We start from the raw sequence: 23,716 nt of genomic DNA, 5'->3' as shown, positions 1-23,716 counted from the left end.
CACTGCGCTGTCCCAGCAGGCGGCACATCTCAGGAGAAACCTGGCGCGACTGAGGGAAGCAGGGGAGGCAAGCCCGCGCCAGAGTCTGCCCAGGAGGAGCCCTGGCTCATGAGGCTGCTGGTAGGAGCCGCGTGCGGAAGGGACAGAGAGTATGGGATGTGGACACTAGATGGAGCCAAGATCGTTGGGCCCGGTGACAAGCGCTTAGTGGCTTCCGGCTTCCGGCTCCTTCCTCTCCCACCTCTCCCCACGCTGTGTGAGGCCAGACAAACCCTTGGGCCTAAGGTAGGGGGGCAGGGAAGCCTGTCTGGGGAGGCCCAGAGCTTGGCACAGACCATGGACCTTTCCTAGAGGACCACGGGAAACGCACTCGAGAGACTACAGCACAAATACCTGCTTCTCGCCCATCTCCATATCGTATTTCTGGATCCAGTTCTCAATTTCCGTCTCCACTTTGTATTTCTTCTAAAAAAAAGTCAACAAGTCATTGTTTGATGGATTCATAGGAACAACAAACCGTGCCGAGCTCACTCTGCAGCAAGCTTTAACGTGCCTCGCCCACAGGGTAGCTTCTCCATTTCACAGATGAGGAAACTGGAGATCAGACGTGCTAACTCACTTGCCCGAGATCACAGAGCAAATGAGAGGTAGAGCCTGAATTTGAAGCCACAGGTGTCTGACTCCAGAACACTCTAGGCAGAGGGAGCCGCCAGTGCAAAGGCCCTGAGGTAGGAACAGGCTTGCGGTGTTGAAGAGCAGAAATTGAGCCAGTGTGGCCGGAAATGGAGTGGCTGAGGAGGAGCGGGGTCCCAGGGAGGTCAGAGTGAGAAGCTGCATCACCGAAGGGAATGTCAGCAGTGGAAGCAATTCGGATCCTAGCGTCAAGGAGACGGAAAGCCATTGGGTGGATTTTGATGCAGGAGAGGGACATAATCTGTTTTTTAAAGATCAGCTCCCCTACCTACAACGGAATGTTATTCAGCCATAAAAAGGAACAAAGTATAGACAAATGCTACGTGGATGAACCTTGAAAACGTGAGCTAAGGGAAAGAAGCCAGACACAAAAGGCCACATATTATATGATTGCATTTATATGAAGTGTCTAGAACAGGCAAATCCATAGAAACAGAAAGCAGATTAGTGGTTTCCAGGGGCTGGAGGGAAGGGGGAATGGGGAGTGACTGCTTAACGGGTACGGGGTTTTATTTGGGGGGATTGAAACGTTCTGGAACGAGATAGGGGGGTGGCTGCACAACACTGTGAATGTACTAAATGCCACCAAACCGTTCACTTTAAAATGGTTAAGTTTAGGGGCGCCTGGGTGGCTCGGTCGGTTGGGCGTCCGACTTCAGCTCAGGTCATGATCTCGCGGTCCGTGAGTTCAAGCCCCGCGTCGGGCTCTGGGCTGACAGCTCAGAGCCTGGAGCCTGCTTCTGATTCTGTGTCTCCCTCTCTCTGCCCCTCCCCCGTTCATGCTCTGTCTCTCGCTGTCTCAAAAATAAATAAACGTTAAAAAAAGAAATGGTTAAGTTTAGGGGCGCCTGGATGGCTCAGTCAGTTAAGGGTCCGACTTTGGCTCAGGTCACCATCTCACGGTTCGTGGGTTCGATCCCCACGTCGGGCTCTGTGCTGACCGCTCAGAGCCTGGAGCCTGCTTTGGATTCTGTCTCCCTCTCTCTCTCTCTCTCTCTCTGCCCCTCCCAGGCTCACGCTCTGTCTCTCTGTCTCTCTCAAAAATAAACATTAAAAATTTCTTTTGGTGGTTAAGTTTATGTTATGTGAATTTCAGTGAAGAACAAATAAACCAACTCCCTAATCCTACAGGGCAAGAGCTCTTGACTTGGGCACCATGGACGGGCTGGCTGCAGAGGGCCTGTGCCCCCCCAGAACCGCCCCCCGGACGTGCAGGTGTATCTGTGCCTTCCTACGGAGCAGAGGCCCACGGCTTCCATCAGATGCTCAGGAGTCATGACACTAAGACGAAAACTGGGAACAAGTATTAGAGAATTCCTTTATGAGGAAAGAGATCTGGAAGCAAGCTGGGTGTGTGCAGGCCCAGGGCCCAGAGGAGATGCTGGAGAAGGCAAGAGAAGTGATGTGTCCTGAGCACTTAATGCACTCACTTTCCCCTACCGTCTCATTCGATTCTCCTAATGACCCATTAGACCGATCTGCTCACTTTCGTCTTAAAGATGGCAACACGGGCTGGAGGGAATTACGAAATTCGCCTGAGGTTTAGGAGCTCCTTCAGGTCCTTTGCACGACAAGGTGGGTATTATCATCCCTCTGGGGCTCAGAGTAGTTAAGGCACTCGCCCAGGGTCACACAGCCAGCGTGCAGGAGGATAGGACCAGTGTCTCCGCCCCAGCCCCCAGGCCCATGTGTAGCACAGGGGGTGGGGGGTAGACACTGGCTCATTCCTGCACTTCCCCTGTTCCCAAGCCCTCCTCCTCAGGGGAGCTGTTCCCTGTCCGGCTGGGGGAGGCCTACCCTGCCCCGCCCTCCTGCTAGACCACCCCTCCCCTGCCCCCCGGGGCCTCCGTTGTCCCCTCCCTGCTGTCCCCCGTACCTTCCTCAGTGCCTGCTCTGCCTCCCGGTTTTCCACGACCAGGTTGTGGTGTTGTGACCTCAGCAGCAGTATCTCCTGCTGGATCTTGGCCACCCTGGCCTGCGAGGCCCGGAAGTCTGCCTTCTGCTGCTTCTCGGCCTCCTGCTTGGTGCGAAGGAGGTTGTTCTCGGAGAGCCTGAGCACCTGGTGCAGGTGGTTTTTCAGTTCTTGGATCACGAAGTTCTCTTTCTCCACCTGGGCCAGGAAGACGAGAGGCTCCATCATTACCTACGTGATGCCCGATAGTCGCAGGAGAACTGGTACCACACGCTCCCTTGCGGGGGGGAGCCGGCAACCTGCGCTGTTACCTGGCGGAACCCCGCCCCCAGTGCCCAAGGGGGACGGAGACCGCCTGATCACAGCCAAGGCAATTGAGGCTCAAGGGCATCGGCTCATCTGTCTGGGGCTGTACAGCTGAGCCGGGGAGGGGTGGGGGTACTTGAAGCCAGGTCTGTCTGATCCGGACCCCATGTGCTTGGCCACCCCCTCTGTCTCCTGGCTTGAGTGATGGGCACAGGCAAGCTGGGGCGAGGCCTCTGGGCAGGTCTGGACAGTGGCACAGAACAGGAGTATTCCGTCGGCAGAGACACTAGGAGTGTTTCATGAGAGCACGAGACACACGTACTGTGGGGATTGCCCCCCGCTAATGCTTGAGGGACAAAACCGCCCTCAGAAGGTTCTAGAACAGGAATGGGGGTGGAGGATGGGGCCATTCTGTAAATAAGCTCCAAAGGCTGGTCACAAGCCCCGGAGTCTCCCTGTGAGCACAGCAGTGCTGTGACTGGCTCCCGCCAGCAGCCTGGGGGGCTGGGGTCAACTGGCAGGGGGGACCCCTGGGGGTCTGAGCTTCTCTTGACCCCGCGGCAGCCCAAGGGCGTCACCCTCTCATTTCACACTGAGATCCAAGTGACACGATAACACTTGTCAACCCGGAGAAATGGAATTTGAGCCCAGATCCGTCCAACTTGGAAGCCCAAGCCGTCTCCACCACCCGAATGGGACCCACTAAGCTGTTTGGGGCCCCTCTCCCTGTCCCTCGCTGGCGCTCTTCCAACCTGTGCGTGGTCTCCCCTGACCGAGCGCCCCGGGCCGAAAGAGACAAGGCCCCCGTCCTCTTATGGGGTGCCAGACCCGAATCAAATCACCAGATAAATAATCGCATAAACATTCATCAACAAACTCTGCTTTCAAGGACAAATTCAGTGAGAACCTAAGGAGGTTCAGCCTGAGCTAGGGCGTGGGGGAGGCCGGGTGGCAAACAGTTTTGCAGGGCCTCGTGCTCTGTGTATCACAGGGGGCTGGAAATGGCAGTGCCAAGGCTGTGGAGCAGAATACTCCTGGGAAACGTGGCCCCAGGCACGGACGACCCTTCCCAGCAAAGCCAGCCACAGGGTGTGGCTAAGATCCGTGGCCGTGGGCTACTTCCAGGTTGCATCCCCAAAGGGCCAGGGTCAAGGCCCTCCTCCCCTTTCTGCCTCCTGTTGGCTGGACCAGCGGTGACATGATGGGGGTCTTCTGGGTCCATGGTTAGAAGCCCTGTGTGTGTGGGGGGGGGGGGGGGGGGGGGGGTGGGGGGAGGGGCAGCAGAAAGGCCGGACGGAAGGAGCCTGGAGCCCTGACGAATTTACAAGGCAGAGCTTCTGTGACTGCTCCAGCTTTCCCACTAGAGAGAAACACATTTCCATCTTGACTAAGCCGCTGTCATCTTGGGTCTGTCTTGGGAGCCAAACCTATACTTGGATACCACCTCATGGGGACTCTGTAAGGCTCTACTGAGCAAACGTATGCACAGCATCATACATACGTGTGCATCCCGGATGGTTATTAGGCTGGAATCATGTTATCGTTCCCCCTTCTTCAAAATCCTTCTAGAGCTTCCACCTGTGCCATCTGCCCCTCGCCCTCCGAACAGAGATCACATTCGTCGATGAGGCCTCAAAGGTACCGTGTGGTCTTCTGGCAAACCCTAAAGTACTTACTCCCCAGCCCTTTGTAGAAAGAGCTCGCCTGTTGCTGGCCTGGCCTGTTCCTCCTCCCTCTCTTGCCTGGTTCACTCCCTTTCGTTCTTCAGCGTTGGCTCTGATGTCTCTGACCCTTTGGGTCTCTTGTCACACTGTCCTATGGCACCCTGCGCTTACCCTCCGTCATATTTTCTCAAAACCGTAACGAAATCAGGTCTTTAAGACCTACCTTCCCCCACACTGCATGAGGCAGGGACAATGGGGACTCATTTATGAGACCCGGCACCTAGTAAGTGCTCCTAACAGTACGCGTGGGGTGAGTGAATGACAGCAGGCGTTTAAGTCACCGAGACAAAAACCCGGCCGCCGAAAGGGTTGGCTTCTCCGTGTGGCCCCTTCCACGGTCTGACCGATACCTCTGCGTCCCTGTTCTTCATGCTCGCCGCCAACTCATTCTCCAGCGCATCAATGATGTCCTGGTTCCTCCTGTTCTGTCTACTGACATCCTGTATGAACTGAGTCTTCTCCCTGGCTTCCATGGGGCTGGTGAGTAGCTTCTCGAACAGGAAGCCCCGCAGTTCCATCAGGCAGTCAATAAAACGCTGGGCTTCTGCGCTTCTGCCCAGCGCGTGCGTCTCCGAGAGCTTTGCCGCCTGCGGGTTATCGAGCAAGAGTCTCAGGACGTCCTTGGTGGACTCTCTGATGTGCTCCATGAGCGGCAGTAGGTTGGATTTCTGCAGCTGCACGGAGAGGAGGCGGTCTCTGAGCCATCCCTCATCCTCAGACTCTTCCTCCTCCTGCAGCCGCCTCTCCTTATCCTGCAGGTAAGCGACACTGTCCAGGAGGCTGCGACACAGGTCCTCGTGCTCTCTCACCGCCCTCCTGACGTCCCCTCCCAGAATCCCCTCCAGAGCCTCGTCCTTGGAAGCCAAGTGTGAGAGCAGGGTCACCAGCTCCACCTTGTGGATGGTCTCGTCCAGTACGGACATGACCCTCTTGGTCTCGATGGTAGTGAGTTTGGACTTCGAGGGGACCAAGGGTTTTAGCGGGGAGGCCGGCTTTTTGGACAGCTCTGCCGTGAGCCTCATTCTGTTGATGTCAGGGCCCTGGTAGAGAGGGGCCACGGCGAGGACATCGAGAGCCATTTTCCGAGCGGTCTCCCTTGCCCCTGTGCGCCCTGGGAGGCGCAGACGTTAGCAGACTACGTAGGTCTCCTGCCGTTAGTGGCTCTGGCGACCCTGCGAAGGAAGGAGTAAGCGGTTAGTGGCACGGTGCTGCACGAATGTGGCTGCTGTGGCCGCAGCGGCCACAGACCGTCAACGCCGAGAGCTCGTCCCGGGTGCCCCGCAGCTTTTACGCAGAACCTCTCACTGAAGGCGGTTTCTAGCGTTGTGAGGGCATCGGACACGAGGGAAGGAGGACCAAGCGTAGAGGTGGGTCTCAGGCACAGATGTCAGGCAGGGCGCAGCCGGGAGAGCAGACGCCATTCTGTTGAAGCGACTTAACTAGGTAGGATATTAAGTGTCCCCGGAAATGGGTTTGTTCAGCCATTTACATTAATGAGCATTTAATCGCAACAGACATCGTTTCGGGTGACTTAACATGAATGAATAAAAGTCAATGCTATTGAATTTTTTTTTTTTTTAAAGCATCTAAATATAGAAAGCCAGTTACACGGGTGATGGAAAGAGTTGAGAGGCTAACCAGGGAAGGGGAAGCCACCCAGCCACAGTCAACGGCAGGAGGCCACCACAGAAGGAGCTGGTGGTGAGCTTGGAGGACGAGGGTCACCCAGGGGAAGCTGGAACCACACCCACTTCCTGTCCAGGCGGAGCTATAGCCCCCCCAGGAGCTGTGGCCACCGCTGGAAACGCCCCCCAAAGCAGAGAGAAGAGGAAATACTGTGGTTTCTTCTTCCTCCCACCCTCCAATCCGACACCAGCGCCTCCCATCGGCCAAACCCAGGGGGAAGCCAGAGGACAAGACGAGTGGGCACAGCAGCCTGCAGGTGTCAGCAGCCCAGAGACAGAGCAGCACAGGGACAGAGGGAACAATGCGGCTGCGAGCAAATGGGACTGGGACCAGCACAGCACATCTGCGCTGGTTTTTAAGTATGGATTTTAAAAGTCGGGGGGGGGGGGGCGCGAACAGTGACTTTGAAACACGGTCTTTCGAACCTGCTTCGCTACGTGTGATGTTGTATCTCGGACTGGATCCTGGAATGGGAAACGGACATTAGTAGGAAAATGTAAAATCAAACCAAGCCGATGGTGTCGTTAACAGCATTGTACCAACGTTAGTTTCTTGGTGTTGACGGACAGACCCATCACGGTTATTGAAGATATTAACGTTGGGAGAGCTGAGTACAGGGCATTTGGGAATCCTGAACTATCTTTGCAACTTTTCCGTAAATCTACGGTCATTACAAAATAAAAAGTTGAAAAGACTCTGAGAAATTTGTGGCAGCGATCAGACATCGATCATGGATGTTGTCTACCTGGCACAATGGCTGAGTACTAGCTTCGCAATAGCCCCACTTGGGTTTAGACCCTTGCTGGGGGGACCCTGGGCTACTTGTCCAATCCTCCTAAGCCGGGGCTTCCTCAGCCATAAAACTGAGATCTTAAGATCCGGTGAGAAGTTGCTGGCACAGGGCCTGTATGTGGTAAGTGCTCAATAAATAATAACTAGCATTATTAACCCAGGGAACCCCGATCCCAGGTCCAGGACTGTGGTGATTTCCTGGTCTGAGTGTCTGGGCTTGGCCGGAGATCCAGATGTACCATCGGACTTGCCTCCTGCCTCCTGCCCAGGATTGGCTGGGCCTCCCAACATACCATGTCTAAGAGGGACCTCACCGCGTCCCCAGCCCTTACCCTGCTCCTTCCTTATCCTTTGTCCTGGCGATTGGCAATTCTGCCATCCGACTTGCTCGAGCTGGAAACCTGAGTGCCACCCCACACTCTCCTTCCCCCCCCCCCCATCCCAGTCTCTTCGTTCTTTCTCTGACAGCGCCCCCTCCTTTCCTTTCCTTCCGGGCAGCCTTTGTGCCACCGAGTGAGGGCCTTATCATCTCTCACTCGGATGATGAAAGAGCTTCTTAACTGGTCTGCTTACGTCTCCTTCTGCTCCCTGCAGTAAGGGTCATCTATCTGGGTATTTATTGAGCTCCTGGGGATATAAAAGAGATACAAGGAATGGTTCCTGTCCTGCCAGAGTTTATAACCTAGTTTGGAATATGAAACACGCACGCGTGAAAGTTCAACAACTCTAGGAGGAAGGGCATAAAGCTGTAATCACAGAATAGGTTGAGATCATGCCCAGCTTTCAACATAGAGTGGGGACTTTGGAGTTTATCTTGTAGGAGATTGGGATCCATTTTGATTTTAGGAAACAGGTAACAGGATCAACTCAGATTTTCAAGAAAGATTGGTCGTAATGGATGATTTGTAGGGAAAGGGTTGTGGCAAGTAGAGAGCTTGGGGTATTATAAACCTTCCACCTCAGGGCCCTTGCACATGCTCTTTTCGTCTTCTTGAAACATTCTTCTCCCTCCTCATTACTAATTATTTGCACTCAGATCTCAGTTCACATTGTCACTTCTTCAGGGAAGACTTGCCTGGGCTTCCAGGCTGGGTCAAATTCTTGTAGTTGATTCTTATAAGGCCAGCCTCTTTGTGGCAGCCACCATCCCCATCCCAACCTCCTTCCTTCTTGCTTGCCTGTAATATAGTGGCTGGAAATATTCAATCCTCAACTTCTCAACCTCCTTTACAGTTCTGAGTGGCTATAGACACTGTTAAAGCCAATGAGATAGAGAAGTTTTCTAGGGGCTTCTAGGAAACCTTTTACCTTCCCCATACAAAAGAAAGACATTGTTGGCTTCACCTCCGTTCCTTGAACTTGGGCTTTAATGCTGGAGCAGTGGCAGCCACTTTGTGAATGACAAGGAAACTGCAGGAATGCTATTCCTGATGTCATTCAGCCACTGGACCTTCCAAGGGTCCATCATCTCTTACCCAGATGACTGTGAGAACCTCTTCACTGGTAACCCTGCTTCCGCCCACGTCCTCCACGGTCTCATCACAGCAGCCAGAGGGAGCCTTTTAAAACGTCAGATTCTTTTACTCCTCTGTTCAAAATCCAGCTCACGAGGACCGGTTATTAAAATTTCAGGGTATTTGTGAGGTTCCTGTTAAGCCATTGGTAACTTGACTTTTTTTTTTTTAAGTTTGTTTCATTTATTTTGAGAGAAAGAGAGAGAGAGAGGTAGAGAGAGGGAATCTCAAGCAGACTCCGCACTGTCTGTGCAGTGCCCGATGTGGGGCTCGAACTCAGGAACCGTGAGATCGGTGACCTGAGCCGAAACCAGGAGTCAGGTGCTCAACCAACTGAGCCACCCAGGTGCCCCAAGCCATCAGTAGTTTGAAATCAGTCATGGTGGGAGTATTTACACACGGAAATTGGCGAATACTACAGATCAGTGCCCCCTCCCACCAAACTGGTTGTTGGACATTTACCAGAACCCCCTGCTGCCAACAGCTCCCCATCTCACTCGGGATAAAAGCCAAAGTCCTTACAACGACCTAGAAGGCCCTACGTAATCTGGCTGCTGCGACCACTTGCTCTTCTGCACTCAGACCGACCCTTTTGCTGTTCCCCGAACATGTCAAATGTGCTCCAGCCTCTGACAGGGCCTTTGCACTTGCTGTCTGTGCACCACGACCCTTGCCCCCCGCCAAGCCCCAGGGCTGGAGCATTCATCTAAATATCTGCAAAGCTCGTTCCCGCACTTCCTCCTCTGCTCAAATCCTGGTGTAGTAGTGAGTGCTCTCCGGATTTCCTTCATAAAACGTAAACCCTCTCCTCCTCCTTGCCCTCCCTGCCCTCCCTTTCCCCCTATCCTGTTTGCTTTTCTCCCAGCTAGGTTCTCACCGTCTGACATCGGTATATGGGCCTGTTTGTTTATAGTCTGTCTTTCCCCCTCCCCTAAAAGGTGAGCTCCAATGAAGTCAGGGGCTTTATCTATTTTGATCACGGCTACATACCCGGCACTGAAAAAAACATCTCAACATCGTCTTGGGGCGAGGGCTGGGCCTGCCACCTCCAGGTTCCCTGTGCCCTTCTCCTTGTCATATGCTGTGGATGCAAGAAACGTTTTGAAGACGGATCATCAAGGGGCGCCTGGGTGGCTCAGTCGGTTAAGCGTCCGACTTCGGCTCAGGTCCTGATCTCTCGGTCCGTGAGTTCAAGCCCCGTGTGGGGCTCTGTGCTGACAGCTTAGAGCCTGGAGCGTGTTTCAGATTCCATGTCTCCCTCTCTCTTCTGACCCTCCCCTGTTCATGCTCTGTCTCTCTCTGTCTCAAAAATAAATAAACTTTAAAAAAAAAAAAGAAGGAGTCATCAGGACTTGATGAGTGAGACTGTTTTGCGTTTGGGGGACTGGGAGAGAAAGATTGGGCCCTTTTGAGGGACTAGACAAATTGGGGGGAAGGAGGTGTGGAAGGGAGGACAAAGAACTCGTTTTTTTTTAAATATACTTTTAAGATTTATTCATTTTTCAGAGACAGAGAGTGAGCGGGGGAGGGGCAGAGCGAGAGGGAGACACAGAATCCGAAGCAGGCTCCAGGCTCCGAGCTGTCAGCACAGAGCCCGACGTGGGGCCCAAACTCACAGACGGTGAGATCATGACCTGAGCTGAAGTTGGTCGCCCAACGGACTGAGCCACCCAGGCGCCCCTCGGTTTTGTTTTTTTGTGTGTGTTTTTTTATTTTTTATTTTTTAACGTTTATTTATTTTTGAGACAGAGAGAGAGACAGAGCATGAACGGGGGAGGGGCAGAGAGAGAGGGGGACACAGAATCGGAAGCAGGCTCCAGGCTCCGAGCCATCAGCCCAGAGCCTGACGCGGGGCTCGAACTCATGGACCGCGAGATCGTGACCTGAGCTGAAGTCGGATGCTCAACCGACGGAGCCACCCAGGCGCCCCTTTTTGTGTGTTTTTTTAAAGTCTATTTATTTTTGAGAGCAAGAGAGAGAGTGCTTAGCCACGGTCGGTGTCTGTTGCTTACAATCAAAGAAGCCTAGCTGAGCGTGCTCTAGGCATCTGACAACACACATCCAGGGGGTCCTGGGAGGCCTTGGGGACAGAGACATAAATGCAGAGGGAGGAGTCGCGGACGCTTGAAGCCCCGAGAGATATTCAGTTCCCCGAACCGGAGGACACGAACAGAAGAGCGGGAATCCGAGGAACATCTCGAGTGACCACGAGCAAGGAAGAAAGGCAGCCAGATGAGATGCTAAGGACCCTTGCTTCCTCGGCCAGGCAAAATGGGTCCCAAAGTCAGAAGGCTCTGGGAGTGGAGGCGAGGAGGGCCCTACCTGGCATTTCTTTGTTTCTCCGCCCCACTTTCTGCTCCCCCCGTCAATCTCGTCAATCTCAATCTCGTGAATCCCCTTAAGGCTTCCCCCCCCCCTCCGCCCCCCGCCGAAGATCATGTTTCAGGGACAGCCAGGGAGCTTCCTCGGCCCCTCTGAAGATCTTTGCTCCGTGGCCACGGGATGAACGTGAACAAAGTGCTTCACGAAGCTCTCCCATTGTCCCCCAAAGCTCTCAGGCGTAAATCAGAAAACACCTGAACTCTTCAGAGATTGCAGCTGGAAATGCAACGTTCTATGAAATGTTTCCAATTTGCTTTCAGCCAAATTGCCTCTTTTGCTTTAAAGGGCAAACTTGTTTTCTTTGATTATGATGACGCCCATCAGTGTTTGACAGCTCATTTGGGTGAACACAGAGAAGCCAGCGGAACGACGATTCGGGGGGGAAATGCATCTCGCTCTGATGACAAAAGTCACTGGAGAATCTCTTTCCCTTGAATCCTAATATGATCATTTCATGTCCTTTTTAATGCCACCAACCTTAATATTTAAATCATTTCCAACTTAAGCCTCTCTTTTTAAAATTCCTGCCCTGAGAGTGAAGCAAGGTTGTTAATGGATGGGGAACTTTAATTGGGTCTTCCCTTTATTTGTCATTAATTCTGCTGATGAACTTTATAAATGGAAATATATCTTTATCATGCAAATTATACCTCGTCTTCATTCAAATGGGCTTCTTGGATATTTTATTACTTTTCACTCTCAGAACATTTTGAGAAAAGAAAAAAAAGGGTTTGAGCGAAATTACATTTTCTTCCCCTTGGGGAGAAAAAGAGGAAGAAAACCCGACCCTTGCAACTACCCCGCACATCTCACAATGGTACATGGAGGCAGAGGGGGTTAAACAAAACTGGAGTGTGGTCGGGGGGGGGGGGGAATCTCATTGCAAAGAACGACATTTTGATATTAGCTAACTCTTGGCAACTGATTCCATACCCAACACTGTTCTAAATGCCTTGGGTGTGGGGCGCCTGGGTGACTTGGTCGGTTGAGCGTCCGACTTCGGCTCAGGTCATGATCTCACGGTTCGTGGGTTCGAGCCCTGCGTCGGGCTCTGTGCTGACAGCTCAGAGCCTGGAGCCTGTTTCAGATTCTGTGTCTCCCTCTCTCTCTGCCCCTCCCCTGTTCATGCTCTCTCTCTGTCTCAAAAATAAATAAACGTTAAAAAAAAATTTTTTTAAATGCCTTGGGTGTATTAACTCCTTCATTCCTTACAACAACCTTACGAAGTAGGTGTTTTCATTAGTTCTACTCACAGACAGGGAAAGGGAGGCAGAGAGGAAGGTGAGATGTCTCCATGAATTTATAGCTACTAAGCGGCCACGCTGGGGTCTCAGCCCAGGCAACCTTTCTGGAGAGCCTGCCCCCCCGCCGTAACTCCAACTGTCCGGTCTTACCATTTTCAGATCGACTTTTCTAGTGGCCCAAGCACAGTGATACTTTGCCGGCCCAGTTTCAGTGGATCCCGTCAAGCAGAGACCCAGTGGACAGACGGGTCCCAGATCCGGTTCCCACAGCATTCAATCGACTTAACGGCTACAATATGAATGCTCATACTTGTCGTTATAGGTATATGTACACGTCCCACCAGCAGTGTTCTTGCTGGTGTCGCATTCCCGTGGGCACACCTGGGATTAGACACAGTTTGCGACAACAGAGCTGTCGCCCCATCGCACTCTCCCCGCTCGAGAGAGAGCGCATCAGGATGCAAATGAGTGAGTGGCTGAATTATTTTAGGGTGAGCTTTGAATCATCTCTCATTGACTTTTATGTTTTCGAGTCAATCATTCACCTACTTTGGAGCTTATTATAAACTAATTACCGAGACACCCGTCGTAACTGATCACGACACAGGACTGTCGAGCAGCATGAGGCCGTCGTGTGGGAAGCAGAACGTGGGGTCTGGGTCAGGAGAGCAGCCTTCGTGAGGGTTAGTTCTGATTCAGGGTTGTCCAAATCTCTCTCACTAACATGCCACCTTTGTGATTTCTGCCAAGTCTATAGACCAGAGCGTACTATTACCAACTCAACTTTTTTTTTTTTTTCCTGAAGTGTAAGTATACTTTCATTCTTAAGTACTTTCATGAAAAAGGAAGCTTTCTAACTAGAAAATCTGTATCACTGTCCTCACAGAGAACACAAGAATGTCTACATCCTGATATCAATTCACTCTAGCTGGATGCTATTGCTCGGGGACGATGAGCATGAGCCCAGATCTCTGTTGTTAAAAAGCGAGATTAGCAACTGGCAGGGAGATGTTACAGACATACGAAAAAAAAGAGAGAAGAGATAAATTACAAATGTCAAGAAGGAAAGAGAGGCCATCACTACTGATCCCATGGATGTTAAAATGATAATAAAGGAATGTAATGAACTCCTCTATGGCCATAAATTTGATAACCTAGATGAAATGGACCAATTCCTTGAAGATACAATCACAAAAACTCTCACGAGGAGAGATAGATAATCTCAATGGGCCTTTATATAGTAAAGAAATTGATCAATAATTAATAACTTTCCCAAACAGAAAACTCCTAGATGATTTCACTGGTGAATTCTACCAACTATTTGAGGAAGAAATTATACCAGTTCTTTAACATTTCTTCCAGAAAACAGAAGCAGAAAGAATATTTCCTAACAGATTCTATGAGGCTAGCCTTATTGTAATGCCAAAACAGACAAATACCCTATAATAAAAGAAAGCTACAGACCAATATCTCTCAGAAACATAGATGCAACAATCCTTGACAAAATATTCACAAATTGAAGTATATATATTCACAAATATATATAATATATAATATATATTCACAAATTGAAGTATAAAAAGATAATATATATAATATATAATATAATATATATTCACAAATTGAAGTATAAAAAGAATTATATCCCACAACCAAGTGGGCTTTCTCCTGTGCCTGCAAGGTCCATTCAACATTCAAAACTCAATTCACGTAATCCATCACATCAACAAAAAGGAAAACCATGTCAATAGATGCAAAAAAGCATTTGACAAAACCCCACACGATTCAACGATGACACTAAACTTCTCAGCAAATGAGGAATATCATGGAATTACCGCAACTGGATGTAGAACATCTACAAAAGCCCTACAGCTGGCATCATACTCGATTGCGAGGAACTAGAAGTTTTTTTCCCTAAGGTTAGGAACAAGGCGAGAATATCCCCCCTTATGCTCCCTGTTTAACACCATATTGGAAGTCCCGGCTAATGCAATAAGACAAGAAAAGGAATTAAGTGTATACAGATTGGGAAGGAAGAAATAAAGCCATCTTTGTCTGCAAATAACACGATTACGTATGTAGAAAATCCCAAAGAATCTCTATACACGCTCCTGGAATCGCACAATTATGGCCAAGTTGCCGGATGTAAGGCTAACATACAAAAGACTTATTAACACCAAACTCAGATTTTCTCATTGATGTAATTGGAAAGGATCTTCAGCATAGGCTTCTCACCATGAGAATCAATGTAAGTGGTGTTAGTGCCACGTGTATACATCTCTTCCAAAAAGTATCGTTGAACCAACAAAACGAACTGAACGCACCCTCTCTTATAGTACCAGCCTACTGTTTAAAATTCCTAGTACGTGCATTCCTGGACAACTAAATATTTCCTCAGTGATTCGTAGCTTCGACTGAGATTTTTTTTGTTTTTTTTTTTGCTTTCCTGGCTCCATTCCTGCTACTTCCCATGACTAGACAAAAAAGGCTGCTTGTGGTTTAGATGGGAGAGAGCTAAGGAGGAATGGTTTGGGGTGGGAAATATGGTTGGAGGTGGAGATGACAAAGGGAAGTTTTCACAAGAGATGCTATTTGTTTTTACTTCCTACCCTAGAGGAGAATTTGCAGTTCCCGCCCAATTTCAGATCGAATAAAACCATGTTGTGGATTTCACGATTTGTGTAGTTGATTTCAAGTACTTAAAAAAAATTTTTTTTTTGGGGCGCCTGGGTGGCGCAGTCGGTTAAGCGTCCGACTTCAGCCAGGTCACGATCTCATGGTCCGTGAGTTCGAGCCCCGCGTCAGGCTCTGGGCTGATGGCTCAGAGCCTGGAGCCTGTTTCCGATTCTGTGTCTCCCTCTCTAGACTCTGTCCCTCCCCCGTTCATGCTCTGTCTCTCTCTGTCCCAAAAATCAATAAACGTTGAAAAAAAAAAAAAAAAAATTAAAAAAAAAAAAAATTTTTTTTAATGTTTATTTTTGAGTGAGAGTGAGAGTGAGCCGCAGAGGGGCAGAGAGAGAGGGAGACACAGAATCTGAAGCGGGTTCCAGGCTCTGAGCTGTTAGGAGAGCCTGATGTGGGTGTCGAACTCACGGACCATGAGTTCGTGACCTGAGCTAACGTTAGAAGCTTAACCAACTGAGCCATCCAGGCGCCCCTGATTTGATGTACTTTTGACAGCTCTGTCCCGTTTCTGAGCTTTACAATTGCCACCCACCCCAGGCCCTTAGGACCTAACACTCTCTGCTTCATTCTTAACCTGAGCTCCTTCTTGGGATTCAAAGAAATCTTTGATGGCTAAGGGATTCCTGGCCACTTAGTTCTGATTTTACCACCTACTTGCTGGGGTAATAGGCAGAGGTTTTGCCTTTGAAACAGCAGGAATTTCCCTTTTAGTCTCAGGAGATCCCACTGGTCTGGCAACCATGCAAATAGCTTTCTTCAGAACTCTGTATGCTTTATCTGAGCCTTCTAAGTCTAGAGCGGAGAGAGTGAGCGGCTGGAAAGGGGTAGAGAATCCATGACGGAGACTGCTGTCCCAAGCCAAGATCACGTAGTGGACACTCAACAAATCACTGTGGAATAAGTGAAGAGACGGCAAATCCAGCCCATTTCCTCACAAGGAACTGTTGGCATCATATGATAATGTTACTTCACGAAATACGTTATGTCCTGAATTAGAACCAGAAGATAGCGTCATATTTTAAGAATGAAAACTGTGGGCCAGCATTTGGCCTATTTGTTTCCCATCCCTGTACTCGGGGCTTGGAATTTTAAAATAAAAAGATTTAAATCCAATTTGTTTTTTTCTTTTTCGTAGTTTTTTTTTTTTTTTTCTATCACCACTTTTGAAATATTACCCAATCCTCTCATGTCCTTTCGGAGAACCTGTGTTTTGGGGGTTATATTTGGTTTGCAAAAGATTCCCAGGCTGGAGCTGTTAGCAGCGAATGCTGGAGGTATTAACGGATAACAGACGGAATCTCATCTGCCGTGATGACTTCATGGCTGTGGGCTCCAACGTTACCCTGTGCTTTGGAGACAGAGGGCACTGAGTGGTGACGGAGGCTGGGAGGCAATGTGCTCCTGGGGACAGATTTCTAAACTGTTGATTTTAATGAACGCTCTCTACTGGACATTGGCCATAGCTACAGCCCTGGGCAAGTTCACTTGACCTTCTGGGCCCTTATCTCCTCATTGGTGAAGGAGAAAAGAAAAACATGAGCCTACCACACACAGTGATTAAGTTTGTGGGTTCTAGATCCTTGCTGTGTGGCTTTGGGCAAGTCGATCAAACCCTCTAAGCTTTGGCTTCCTCATCTGTAAAATGGGGATAGTAAGGGAACCCATACTCAATAGAACTGTCATGAGTACGACATGAAATCCTGGCTCAATAATGTTCAGCTTGGGCGCCCGGGGGGCTCAATCGGTGAAGTGTCCGACTTCGGCTCAGGTCACGATCTCACGATTCATGGGTTCAAGCCCTGTGTCGGGCTCTGGGCTGACAGCTCGGAGACTGGAGCCTGCTTTGGATTCTGTGTCTCCCTCTCTCTCTCTCTCTCGCTGCCCCATCCCTGCTTGTGCGTGCTCTCTCTCTGTGTTTCTCAAAAATAAATAGACGTTAAAAAAATAATGTCTAGCTTTTATTACTTCTATTATGATTTCAAAAATAATATAATTTAGTATTTTTTAATGTTTATTTATTTTTTTGAGAAAGGGAGAGAAGGCGAGCAGGGGAAGGGCAGAGAGAGAGGGAGACACAGAATCGGAAGCAGGCTCCAGGCTCTGAGCTGTCAGCATAAAGTCTGACATGTGGCTTGAACTCACAAACTGTGAGATCACGACCTGAACGGAAGTCACATGCTTAACCAACTGAGCCACCCAGGCGCCCCTATGGTTTAGTATTAATATTTGAATACTTCTTAAAATAGAAGATGTATTTTTCCTCAGTATGCAGAAGGGTTTATAAAGTGCCAAAATGGAACGACTTTTGACTCTTTTTTACTGTTTTAAAAAATTGTTTTAATGTTTATTTATTTATTTATTTTAAGGAGGAGGGGCACAAGCAGGAGAGGGGCAGAGAAAGAGGGAGAGACAGAATCCCAAGCGGGTGCCACATCGCCAGCACAGAGCCCGATGTGGGGCTTGAACTCTTGGAATGTGAGATCAGGACCCATGATGAAACCAAGAGTTGGCTGCTTAATGGACTGAATCACCCAGGCACCCCTACTGTTTGTTTTTAATTCGACTGATTTCTACATTATTTTCATTTTGCTGTTGGTGATGAAGGAGGACTGGAGTCCCGTTTCCTGTCTCCTCCTCCTTACAAATTAATTCATCATGATTTTTAATTCCTCCTTTGGTTAAATGTCATTTTAGACGTGTTTATTTCTGGTTATATTCAACTGTGGGTAGTATCCTGTGGCTGTTTGAGACAAAAGGAAGAATTTCCTAGTGGTGCATTTAGATTCTTCTAAAATAAACTTCCTCCACCTAAGAAAATATTTAAATCCTAATCTTATCAAATGCGAAACACTGGTTTTTCCTCACTGCTTGATTACGTTCAAGAAGTGTCTTTTTTAAACCAAGGATTACGACCCTTCGGTGAGTAGTGAAATCAATTCGCCAGTTGGGACTGGCGTTAAAAATAAATGAAATAGAATGGGAACTATTAGAGTGCGTGGCGTGTAGTTAAGTATTCATGTGTTATTAACACGTGTGTGCTGAGCAGAGAAGGAAAATGTATTTCTTTGGTTTGTGGTTAAAGGGAAAAAAAAATCTGTGTTCGAAAGCCACCCCCCCACCCCCTCGCTAAAGGCATTTGATTGGTTGTAGAATATAACGTGCTGCTATTATTTGAAAGCTAAGGTCAAAGAGATACTTTCCCCTGATTTCAAATCATCTTGATTTGCAATCACGTTTCCTTTCAGTTCCACTAACCAGGGCCTGAAGGGAGAAGTAGGGTTATGTGCACACGTACCTGTTCGCATGCAATACCATTTGCCTTGTATGGAAATATCAGTCTGGGACAAGGTTTCTTTCTTTCTTTCTTTCTTTCTTTCTTTCTTTCTTTCTTTCTTTCTCTTTCTTTCTTTCTTTCTTTCTTTTTCTTTCTTTTTCTTTCTTTCTTTTCTTTCTTTTTTTCCTTTCTTTCCTTCTTCCTTCCTCCCTCTTTCTTTCTTTTTTCCTTTCTTTCTTTCTATGTTTATCTTTGAGAGAGAGAGAGAGAGAGACAGACAGACAGACAGAGCGTGAGTGGGGGAGGTGCAGTGAGAGGGAGACAGAGAATCCAAGCCGGCTCCAGGCTCTGAGCTGTCAGCCCAGAACCCCGACGTGGGCCTCCAACCCATGAACTGTGAGATCATGACCGGAGCCAAAGTCCGATGCCTAACGGACGGAGTGACCCAGGCGCCCCCTGTAGCAGCGTCCCTGGCCTCTACCCATTCGATGCAGGTAGCACATTTTTCTCATCACCGATTCTGACCAGTTGGAGACAAAATGTCTCTAGACATTGCCAAATATCCCCACATGGTGAGGGTGGCAGGTCGGGGGATGCCCCTGGTGGAGAATCACTGGCCTAGACCACAGTGGCCTTGCTCTTCTATAAAATTCCTGCCTCCCCCCACCCCCACCGCCAAGTCCAGCGCTCCATCCAGGTTCGAAGGAAGGCCTGTCCCTGGCCAGCTCAGCTCTGTCTGACGAGCTGACATCCGTGCCATCGAAAGCTGCCATCGGTTACGAAATCAAGATCAGGTTCACGAGCTGAGTGTCAGGAGACCCAGCTGCATGAGTCTCCCTGTTGGAGCTCTTGGAATAAGTCTGAGCACGTCCCTTATCTCTCTGGCATCTGGGGATACAGTACTTGTCCAAACCACATCAAAAGGCAACTGGGTGGAGGGGCGCTGATCTACTAGATGAGAAAGCCCTGTTGAGGGTTAAAAGTCCTCTTCAAAGGGGAGTGATAATTATTATATGTTGAAGCATAAATCAGGTGGTGCCTCATTGCTCTGAGTTCTTGTCTCCTAGGGAAAAGGTGTGTGTGTGTGGGGGGGAGGAATTTAGCACAGAGCAAGGAAGACTCAGCCTTTTCCATTTTTCACTGTAAATGAAGTGAAAACCCAAGGTAAAACCATGGCATTTACATCTGACCACGTGCGCCTAGAATGTTCCGGAGGGATGCCTTGCTCAGGGGTAGGGCAAATGCCCTGGACAGCCTATCCAGCCCGTAGGCAGGGAAACTGATGCTGGGTCTCTGTCGCCCCACTGCTTCCAATCTAAGGCTGTCTGGGGCTTTCTGGGTGGAGGGTGCAGTCTGGGAGAGGGAATGGTGGGGCAGATTCTTGCCTTCTAGCAACAACTTGTGTATGTCCAGACGAGGCATGAACAGTGACTTCAGACCTCACCCCTTCTCAAGTCTGCCTTTCCTGCCATTTTCAGTACTTTTTTGTCGTGTCCCAGCCTGGTCATCTGGCTATCCTTCTATTTTCATTTCCTGTCGACAACCTTACGGGGGGCGGGGGGGGGGGGCCAGGGAATAAGAAAGTCATCCTAACTTGATTGGTTAGAAAATCCAACCGTGGCATCTTCCCTCATTGCTCAAGAGGAGACATGAAAGGCTGGGGGAGGAGTTTTAAGCAGGGAGTGAGCGACGAGACGAGATCTACTGCCTGGATAATTGTGGTGAAAGGGTTGGCAGGGGCAAGGAGACAGAAGGATCAGGTTTGGAAGGCTGTCACGGTGTCTAGGGAAGAGACGTGGGTGGCCTCAACCAGAGACAAAGCAGTGGATGGGCCCTAGGAACACCGAGCAGGCGAATCAGTGGATGAGATGAAGGAGTGGCTGTGGGGGCTGGGGGAGAAGGAAGTGGGGGATGGTGTTTAGAGTCCTGGCTCAGGTTGCCTGACGGATTGTTTCCGTGTTTACCCAAAGGGTGAACACTGGAAGAGAAGCAGGCGTTGAGGGGTTGGGGTGTTTACTGATGGCAGAACGTGCTATCCATTTACCAACTGTGGGGCTGTGTGTGCCTGGAGGGGGCGCCTCTTTCTAGGCACGATATATGTGTAGACTAGCAGCCACCTGGGTGGGACATCTGTGAAATGTGGCGGAGTGGTTGATATCTGGAGTAGATTTTGTGTTTTATTGTTATTGTTTTTAATTATTCAATGTAATTAATTAATTTTAATTTAATTTGTTTTGGTGAGAGAGAGAGAGAGAGAGAGCGAGCACACAAGCAGGGTAGGGGCAGAGAGAAGGAGAGACAGAGTCCCAAGCAGGCCCTACACCATCAGCGCAGAGCCCGATATGGGGCTTGAACTTACGAACTGTGAGCTCATGACCCGAGCTGAGACCAAGGGTTGGATGCTTAACTGATTGTGGCACCCCAGGCGCCCCTGGAGTAGATTTTAAGAAAGACCCAGAAAGACCCAGAAATGTGAGAGCTGTTACTGCACCGATGGTGACTGAAGCCGTGGCAGGGACAGAGGGCAAGCAGAGCGAGAAGGTTGAAGCTCCTTCACTCTTTTAATGAGATTTGTTCTGATTGGCTTCAATCTCCCCGACCAGCCATCCCTCAAAGCCCTCCTGCCCTCACTCTGTGCTGCAGCCACACTGGTCTCTAAAGTGTTCAGGGGCGCCTGGGTGGCTCAGTCGGTTGAGCGTCCAACTTCAGCTCAGGTCACGATCTCGCGGTCCGTGAGTTCGAGCCCCGCGTCGGGCTCTGGGCTGATGGCTCAGAGCCTGGAGCCTGCTTCCGATTCTGTGTCTCCCTCTCTCTCTGCCCCTCCCCCATTCATGCTCTGTCTCTCTCTGTCTCAAAAATAAATAAACTTAAAAAAAAAAAATAAAAAAAATAAAAAATAAAGTGTTGAAAGCAGCAGGATCTTCACACACGATGTTCCTTTTCCCAGAAACCATTTCCCAACCCCTAGATTAGCTCTTTCTCAACCTTCAAGTCTCAGCTCAATGGCTACCTCTCCCCAGACTGGAACAGAGAGGGCACTGTGATCTGTGGAAACCCTCTGTACCTTTTCTGCATGGTACTCATCATGGGTGTAAATTTTTTTTTAAACTCTATTGAGGTATAATTTACATCCCCTAAGATTTGCCCATTGTAATTGTACCACTCCATGACTTGTTTGTAAATGTCCAAAGTTATGCCGCATCACCACAAAATTTCTATCACTTCCCCCCAACTTCCCATGAGCTAATTTGCAAACAATTTCTATTCCCACATTTAACTTTTCTGGATATATCATACAAATGAAATCATATAAATGGAATCATACAGTATGAAATCGTTCGTATCTGACTTTGTGCTTAGCTCAGTAATTTTGTTTTCAATTTGAGGGAGAGACAGTGTGTGAGCAGAAGAGGGGAGCAGAGGGAGAGGAAAAAAGAGAGAGAGAGAGAGAGAGAGGATCTTAAGTAGGTTCCACGCTCAATGCAGAGCTCCACTCGGGACTCAATCCCACGACCCTGGGATCATGACCTGAGCTGAAATCAAGAGTCGGATGCTCAGCTGACTGAGCCCCGCCCGCCCCCACCAGCCACCCCAGCGCAGTAGTTTTTTTTTTTTTTTTTTTATAACGTTTATTTATTTTTGGGACAGAGAGAGACAGAGCATGAATGGGGGAGGGGCAGAGAGAGAGAGGGAGACACAGAATCGGAAACAGGCTCCAGGCTCTGAGCCATCAGCCCAGAGCCCGACGCGGGGCTCGAACTCACGGACCGTGAGATCGTGACCTGAGCCGAAGTCGGCCGCTTAACCGACTGAGCCCCCCAGGCGCCCCCCAGCGCAGTAGTTTTTAAGGAGGGGTGACTCTGGCCTCCAGGAGACATTTGACAATAATTTGGATATATATTTGGTTGTCACAGCTGGGAGAGGGCGCTACGGGCATATACAGTGGGTAGAGGCTGGGGATAAAGCTAAAACATCCTGCCCTGCACAGAATGGCCCTCTACGACAAAGAATCGTCTATCCCGAAGTGTCAGTGGTGCCAATGGACCTGACTTGGTATAGTGGTTTTGAGGTTCAACCATGTTGTAGCATGTATCATTATTTCGTTCTGCTATTCTTTCTGTCTGTATGAATTCGATTATTCTAGGTATCTTATATAAGTGGAATCATACATAGTGGTCCTTTTGTGCTTGGCTTATATTCACCTAGCATTAGATCTCCATGGTCCTTGTAGCATTTATCAGAATTTCATCCCTCTTACGGGCTGAATCATATTCCATTGTGCGTGTTTTTTTTTTTTTAATCCATTTATCCATTGATGGGCTACAGTTGCTCTTTGAGGAAAGGATTTGTCGTCCTCCATGCTCCACCGTTCTAGAAATGCACCTGCACAGGTGTACTTTTACATTTATCTGTATATTACTAGATTAATGACTATCTCCCACATTAGACAAGCTCCATGAATGCAGGAATTAGTTTCCGTTGTTGTTGTTGCTGTTTTCTCTACCCCAGCACCCAGTAGTAGGCATTTGGTGAACACTTATGAATATTTGAGATATGGAACAAAACGACTCCCCCTGATCCATTTGAAGCAGGAAGACAAATGGACAAATGTGCTTTCGGAAGAAAAGAAATTGCCACTGTTTGCTGAGCACTTACTACGTTGCTCAGCTCCATGCCAAGCTTTTCATTGCCTCAATTCATTTAATCCTTAACAACTAACCCTTTGAATGAAGTATGCACAACGAAATCACATTTTAAGGACAAGAATGGGAATTAAGTTATGTCGTTAGCACAACAGGAAAACAATGATATAATCGAAAGGGCTTAATCTGAACACACCCAAGTGAGATGATTTGCATGCTCCTCCTGGAATGCATGGCCTTTGGGCGAAATGGTAGGGAACCTGTAAACTACCCTCTCATCCCCATCACCTATGTTTGACTTGAACTTAGTTAACCAGGATGTGACTCCACTTGACTACTATCATCCACGTATTAAGGATGAGGAAGCGGGGATGTGAAGATGGTGAGCGGGGAGGCAGAGTAGAAGCAAGGACACAGAAGATGCCAGTACTCCTTGAAGGCAGTGGAGAGGGAGGCCCGGACACAGGCAGGGGCTGGAGAGCAGGGTTCTGGGGCAGGGACAGCATCGCGGTGCGGGCCACTGATTCCTCAGGCACCAAATGATAGCGGACTGGATCCTATTCCCCATCTCCCGCTCATTCCCGGCCCTTCCCCACCGGGGTCACTCACCTGCTCCTAGCGCCCTGGTTTCTCAACGCAGTTACTTAACTCCGTTGTACCTGCGTTGCTAGGTTACCCGCCAATCACTGAAGGAGGGACTCGGCGTCTGACTGACTTTCTTTTTCACCATTCCATTCCTTGTTTCGCTCAATCCGCCCCACCTCCTGAGGCCTGACCAATAAGAAGTACCGCCTCTCTGACCCTCCGCCAATGAAAAGGCCCGCGAGTCTCCCTGGGTTGGGCTGAATGAGGAAGGCGGGG

The 23,716-nt window shown here is 49.3% G+C and overlaps 1 protein-coding gene across 2 annotated transcripts in view; it reads right to left on the bottom strand.

The window, feature by feature from the left end:
- The window catches only part of IQCD (IQ motif containing D), a 24,588-nt gene extending 872 nt beyond the window's left edge, over positions 1–23,716 (bottom strand). The window contains exons 1-4 of one of the 2 annotated variants that reach the window (XM_049619307.1): positions 23,465–23,716; positions 4,986–5,807; positions 2,570–2,803; positions 394–465 (exon numbers count right to left, since the gene is read on the bottom strand). In XM_049619307.1, the coding sequence (XP_049475264.1) occupies positions 394–465; positions 2,570–2,803; positions 4,986–5,714 (1,035 nt within the window). In that variant the 5' untranslated portion in view covers positions 5,715–5,807; positions 23,465–23,716. Of the gene's footprint in view, positions 1–393; positions 466–2,569; positions 2,804–4,985; positions 5,808–18,233; positions 18,307–23,464 lie in introns of those variants that run through there. The other variant, XM_049619308.1, reaches the window with a different exon arrangement.

This window comes from Panthera uncia, assembly GCF_023721935.1.
Source record: "Panthera uncia isolate 11264 chromosome D3 unlocalized genomic scaffold, Puncia_PCG_1.0 HiC_scaffold_8, whole genome shotgun sequence".
Taxonomy (NCBI): Eukaryota; Metazoa; Chordata; class Mammalia; order Carnivora; family Felidae; genus Panthera; species Panthera uncia.
This window is presented reverse-complemented; position numbering and strand designations above follow the sequence as displayed.